The sequence below is a fragment of the Coloeus monedula genome (assembly GCF_965178545.1).
Source record: "Coloeus monedula genome assembly, chromosome: 39".
NCBI lineage: Eukaryota > Metazoa > Chordata > Aves > Passeriformes > Corvidae > Coloeus > Coloeus monedula.
The window spans coordinates 109,791-116,237 of record NC_138819.1 but is presented as its reverse complement, the minus strand read 5'-3'; the positions used below and the strand labels follow the sequence as shown (position 1 = coordinate 116,237).

Genomic DNA, 6,447 nt, shown 5'->3' with positions numbered 1-6,447 from the left:
TTTGGGGATCCACCCCCCCCGGATTTGGGGGGTCACAACGCCCCCCATATCCCCCCCTCCCAAAAATTTAAGGTCCCTCTTTCCTCCCCCCATCTCGAATTTCGAGTCCCCACCCCCCCATGGCCCCTCCCCACCCCGGCTTTGGTGTCACAGCCCCTCCCCCCAGGTGTCCCCTCCCCCCCCGATGTGGGATCATGGGCCCGCACCCTCAGATTTGGGTTCCCCCCCCCGCATAGCTCCTCCCCCCCCCGGGGTTTCTGCCCCTCCCCCTCCCCTAAACCCTCCCTTAGTTCCTCCCGCCCGCCAGGGGGCGCTACTTCACACACCCACCCTTCTTGGGGCACGAAGAGGGCGGAACTTCCCGGAAAATAGACCGGAAGTCGGCCATATTGCCCTGATACATGACGGGAATTGTAGTTTCGTTAAAGGTGCGTGGTTTCGGTCACGTGACCCCGGTGTATGATGGGAAGTGTAGGCTTAAATTAAACTGCCACAGCGGAAGTGGTTTGGCGGCCATGTTCCTCCCGATGCATTCTGGCACCTGTGGTTTTGAATAACGGCGGGTTCGGCCATGCTGGGCCCCCATGCATGCTGGGAGCTGTAGTTTGCGACGATAAATAACGCGCGGGGGTGTCCCCGCCTCACGCACTGGGCGTTACTGGTCCGTACTGGGCGTTAGTGGTCTGAACTGAGAGCAGCTGCTCCCCCGGCCCCACCCTATGACATCACCCACACAGGAACATCATGGGTAGGACACCATCTTTACTGAGGGCACTGAGGGACAGTCAGCCCCATGTCCAGGGAGTCCTCAGGTGTCCATTGGAGGGTCCTCAGCTGTGTCAGGTGTCCCAGATGTCCACGGCAGGTCCTTCAAGTGTCCACAGGAGGATCTCCAGCTGTCCCCCAAGGGCCCGTGGGGGTGTCCCCAGCTGTGCCCAGGGGCTCAGCAGTGCCGGGGGGAGCCGGGGTAGCGCTGGGCCAGCTCGGCGCGGAAAGCGCGGAAGAGGCGGCGGTTGAGGACCAGCTCAGCCTCGCGGGCCCCGTGGAAACCCCCGGGCTCCTTGAAGCCCCGGTGGGTGACGAAGGCCCCATCCAGCACCGCAAAGCGGAACCCGGCCACGTGCAGCTCGCAGGCCTGGGGGCGGGGGGGGTTAAAGGGTCACCCCGGGACCCCCAGACAGGCCCACAGACCCCCCCCAGGGCACCCCCAGACCCCATAGATACCCAAAGACCCCCACAGACCCTCCCATAGCACCCCAGAGACCCCTCCCAAGACCCCACAGAACCCTCTACCAGCACTCCCGGCCCCCCACGGCCACCCCATGGCCCCCAAAGCCACCCCCCAACCCCCAAGGCCACCCCCCCATCCCACCCGTACCTGGCTGATGCGGTTGAAGCCGTACTGGAGGAACCTCTCATCGAAGGGGGGGACACCGTGGGCGGGGGCCACGAAGAAAGGCTCCCAGGGGTCCCTCCAGGGCGCCTCGTAGGCCACGTGCAGCCGGGGCGGTGGCGGCAGCGCTCGCCAGCGGCCGAACTCGGTGGGGGCCTGGCAGCGCGGACACAGCGTCCCGTAGAACGGCCGCGCGTCCCCCGCGCCCCACAGCCGCAGCAGCTCCGCCTTCGTCCCCGGCAGCCGCCGCCCCGCACGCACCTCGAAGGCCGGCAGCACGAAGACCACCCGGGCCCAGGGGGGCTCCGTGGCGTCGGGGTCACTCAGGGCGTTGGGGTCACGCAGGGTGTTGGGGACCTCCAGGACGTTGGGGACCCCAGGGTCTTGGAAATTCTTGGGGTCTTCCAGAGCACTGGGGTTCTTTGGGATGTTGGGGACACCCAGGTCCCGGAGACCCTTGGGGACCTCCAGAGCATTGGGGTCCTTTGGGTCACTGGGGTCGTTGAGGACATTTGGGACCTCCAGGGCATTGGGGACCCCGGGGTCACGGAGACCCTTGGGGTCCTCCAAGGCTTTGGGGTCCTTCAGGCCATTGGGACCCCCAGGGATGCTGGGGATCCCCGACATGTTGGGGACCCTGAGGCCACCAGGAGCCCCCAAAGCTCTGGGGTCCCCAAAATCCCCCTGAGCCCCCAAATCCCTCTGAGGCCCCAAATCATTGGGGTCCCCCTGTCCCCCCCAGGTTTTGGGGTGCAGCCCCCCATCCCGCAGCAGCTCCAGGAACCCCTCGTGCAGCCCCGGGCTGGGCACCACGTCGGCGTCCACCAGCAGCACCCAACGCCCCCCAAATCCGGGGGGGGGCCCTCCTCTCTGCCCCCCCCCGGCCGCCCCCTCCCAGGCCACGTTCCGGAGCAGATTCCCGGGGTACGGCACCCCCAAACTGTAACTGGGGGGGTCGGCGGCCGCCAGGCGCTCCAGGGCCCCCCGGCACCCCCCCCCGGGATTCTGGGGGGATTTTGCGGGATTTTGGGGCGCTCGGGGCAGGTTTGGGGGTCGCGGGGGGGGTCCCGCCGCCCCCAGCACCACGTGCAGCCTCAGGCGGCCCCGTAACCCCCGGCAGGGCCCCCCCAAAATCGCCATCAGCTCCTCCAGCCCCCCCCGGGGCACCCCAAAAACGGCCACCGAGAGGGGCCCCCCCCACGGCCCCCCCAGCGCCGCCGCCGCTCGCCCGGGGGTGCCGTGGGTGGCCAGGACCAGCTCGGGCCGGGGGGCGCTGGCCCAGCCCGGGGGGGGTCCCAGTACGTCCCAGTACACCCGGAACGCCCCCGAAGCGTCCAGGACCCCCCGGGGGGGGCGGCGGGGGCGGAGGGCGGCGGGGGCGGGGCGCGGGGGGGGCAGCGCCCGCAGGTAGAGGGTCTGCAGCAGCGCCAGCCCCCCCAGCAGCCACGCGCAGCCCCCCAGGAGCCGCCCCCGGGCCATGGTGGGGGCGCTGGGGGGACTGGGGAAACCGGGAAAGTACTAGGAGCTACTGGGGGCCGCTGGAAGGGGTCAGAGGTGGGCACTGGGAGGGTGCTGGGGGGTACTGGGGGTTACTGGGGGGATGGTGGGGGTCACTGGGGCCGGCGCGGAGCCGGGACCAGTCCGGCATGCTGGAACCAGTCAGGGGTTACTGGGACCAGTTTGGGGGATGGGGAGGAGGGGCTGGATCCAGTTTCGGGGGGTCGCTGGTCCCAGTTTGGGGTCTCTGGGACTAGTCCGGGACTCACCGCGCTGCGTCGGCGCCGGGAGGAGCTGCGCATGCGCGGGTGAGAGGGGGCGTGGCACTGACGGGTGGGCGGGGTTATGTAAATCAGAGATCGTGGTTGGTGGGCGTGGTTTCGGCGCTCGGGGCGGGGCCTGGCGGCTCCGCAGAGCTCGGGCGAGACCCCGAACCCCCAGGACCCCAAAATCCCCCCCAAATTCCGGCGTCCCCCCCAAATTCCCGGTTCATTCCGACTCCTCGGATCCTCCCCAATAATCCTGGGACTCCTCCGAGTTTCTGTGTCCTCCATATTCCTGAGTTCCCCCCATATTCCTGATTTCCCCCAAAATTCCTGGGTCCCCCCCGATCCTCTTGGTCCCCCCAAATTCCTGAGTCCTCTCCAATTCCTGAGTCCCCATCCCCAAAATCCTGGGCCCCCCGAAATTTCCCAGGTCCCTGGGAAGAAGCTGCCACAGGCACGGGGACCATGGGGGACACCTTTATTGTCAGGGCCACAGGGCCTCCAGGGGACATTGGGGACATTGGGGACACGGGGGCTGTGGGGCCACCCCCTGTCTGTCCCTCGGCTGAGGATGTGGGGGACGCTGGGGACAGCAGGGGCCAGTCCCCCGTGGTGGGGACATTGGGGTACATGGTGGGGCTCCCTTGAGCTGGGACGATGACAATGTCCTCCATCCTTTGGGGACATCAGTGACATTGGGGACATCAGGGCGTGGGGGTCTCAGTCCTTTGACCCGGGGTGGCGACGATGTCCCACATCCTTCAGGGACATCGGTGACACTGGGGACGTTAGGTCACAAGTCTCAGTCCGTGGGGTTGGGGACATTGGGGACATTGGGTGTCTCAGTCTCTTTGATCCAGGGTGACGATGAGCAGGTCCCTCGTCCCTTGGGGACATTGGGGACATCAAGCCATGAGTTGTCTCGGTCCCTCCAGCTGAGGCGGTCACGAGGTGCCCACGTCCCTCGGGGACATTGGGGACGTCAGGCTGGGTCATCTCAGTCCATTCAGGTGGCGTCCGCTGGGGACACGTTGGGGACGTCTCGGTCCCAGGGATCACAGCGGTGACGAGGTGCCCGTGTCCCTCAGGGACGTTGGGGACATCGAGTTGTGCCGGGTCTCAGTGCCTTGGGCTCGGTGACATCGCGCTGCGACGTTTCTCGGGGTGGGGGTGGGGGCGTTGGGGACATTGGGGACATCGGGGGCATTGGGAACACCAGGGACGTTGGGGACATCGGGGACACTGAGTCACGATGTGTCTCAGTCCCTCAAGTTGGGGAAGTTGGGGACGTCGGGGACATCAGGCCACGATGTCTCGCGGTCCCTTGGGGGATGTTGGGGACATTGGGGACATCGAGCCGTGACCTGTCCCAGCCCAATGGCTTGGGGGAAGCGGTGTTGATGTCCCCCATGTTGGGGACAACGAGGACATCAGGTCACTGGTTGGGGACACTGGGGACATCGAGCCACATTGTGCCTCAGCCCCATGGCTCGGGGGGACGTTGGGGACATCACTGGGGACACTGGGGACATCAAGCCACATCGTGCCTTGGTCCCCCACGTTGGGGACATTGAGGATGACACCCACAGGGGCGGGAGGGGACACAATTTTGGGGGCGACTCTGCCAAAAATGCAGACCCCGAGGTGGGGGGGTGAGGGGTGACAGGGACGAGGTGGGTGACAAGGGACAAGGACACTCGGGGGGGGCAAGGGGGGGCCACAGGCTCCTACAGGTGGGTCCAAGCCCCCACCCAGCGACCCAAAAAAATTTTGGCGACAAGGGACAATCCCCAAATTTGGGTCGTGGCGTGGGGGGGGGCAGGGACAGGGGGGAGGGAGGGGACACGAGGGACGGTCCCCAAGCGTCCGGGCTGGGGGAGGGGGGGGCCACCAGCCCCCCCCCAATTACCTTAGAGACTCGTTACGAGTTAAATTAGCACGAGCGGCCCCGGGGGGGCGGCGGGGGGCGGCCGGGCCGGGGGGCGCTGGCTCCGGGCCGGGGTGACAATGACAATATGCCATACTGGGGGCAAGTCGCGTCACAGACTTAGTTCAGAACGACGGGGCGCGCTGGCTTCCGGCTGCGGGAGAGGGGACAGGGGGGACACGTTAGGGACACTCGGATCGACCCTGAAAAACCACCCCAAAAATCCCCAGAGTCCCCGTTGTCGCCCTATCCCAAATCCTCCGGGGGACCGCGGGATCCGGGATTGTGTCACCTCCTCCCAAAGGGACAGAGGGGTCCGGGATTGTCCCCAGAAAAGGGACCCAGGGGTGTCTGGGACCACCCCCCACCCATCCGGGCCCCCCCTTCTTCATCCCCAACCCCCCTGGGGACCCCGGGCACCCCCTAAGAGGGGACCCAGCTGTTGGGGGCCCCTCCCTGCTAGTCCCCAGTCCCTGTCACCCTCTCCCGGTCCCTGTCGCCCCCCTGTCACCCCCCTGCCGCCCCCGAAGTCCCCCACCTTTGCGGAAGGCGTCCTGGAGGCGGCTCTGGGGGAGTTGATACAACTCAGAGAAGGGGTCGCGGGGCGACCGGGGCGGGGGGACCAGCCGGGGGCCGGGAGTCCCCCCCGAGGAGCGCCGGGGGCCCCCCCGGGTGGCGATGGCGGCGGCGGCCAAGCCCTGGAGCAGCCGGCGCAGGGCGGGCCCCGCGGGGGTCGCGGACGGCGGCGGCGGCGGCGACGTCTCGGGGGTCAGCAGAGAACCGGGGGTCCCCCTGGAGACCCCCCCGGGGCTCTCGGGGCTCGGCGGGAGCTTCTCGGCCGTGGCCTCGGGGGGCTCCGGGGGCCCGAAGGCAAAGGGGGGGGCCTGTCGGGGGGTGTAGGGCGGCGTCCAGGTCTCGGTGCCCCCCCCGGGGGTCTCGGGGACCCCCAGCCCCGGCGCCAGGCGGACGCCGAGGCCGAGGCCGAGTGGGGGGCCCAGGGGGGCCACGGTGGCTCCGAGGGCGGCGCCAGGGCCAAGGCTGAGGCCGGACCCCAGTCCGAGGCTGGGGTCAGTGAGAGCGGGGTCAGCGCCGATGTCTGGCCCCAGGCCGGGGCAGGTGCCCGCTCCGAGGGCGGCTCCCACGGCGAAGCCCAGTGCAGAACCCAGGCCAGAGCTGCTGGCTGCTCCGACCGCCAGGCCAACGCCAATGTCCGAGCCGGGGTCGGAGCTGAGGCCGAGTCCAGCAGTGGGGCCGATGTCTGGTGCAAGAGTGGTGCCAACAGCAGCCCCGACTCCCAGGCCAATGTCCATCTCAGGCCCGAGGGCAGCTCCGACTGTGAGTCCAACGCCGGAGCTGAGGCCGGA

General features: G+C 68.3%; 1 protein-coding gene across 1 annotated transcript; it reads right to left on the bottom strand.

Moving 5' to 3' along the window:
* Positions 1-332: 332 nt before the first annotated feature.
* Positions 333-3,176, bottom strand: B4GAT1 (beta-1,4-glucuronyltransferase 1). Its single transcript, XM_082300291.1, has 2 exons — positions 1,379-3,176; positions 333-1,135 (listed from the first exon to the last, which is right to left on the bottom strand). Exons 1-2 carry the CDS (start codon positions 2,870-2,872, stop codon positions 944-946), a joined length of 1,686 nt encoding a protein of 561 aa, XP_082156417.1. The 5' UTR covers positions 2,873-3,176; the 3' UTR covers positions 333-943.
* Between the last annotated feature and the right edge of the window lie 3,271 nt (positions 3,177-6,447).

Excerpts from the sequence above, each read along its gene's own strand:
- B4GAT1 (XM_082300291.1), bottom strand. The coding sequence starts at position 2,872 with ATGGCCCGGGGGCGGCTCCTGGGGGGCTGCGCGTGGCTGCTGGGGGGG. Across the intron at positions 1,136-1,378 it reads GCTTCAACCGCATCAGCCAG|GCCTGCGAGCTGCACGTGGC; the intron begins GTACGGGTGGGA and ends CCCCGCCCCCAG.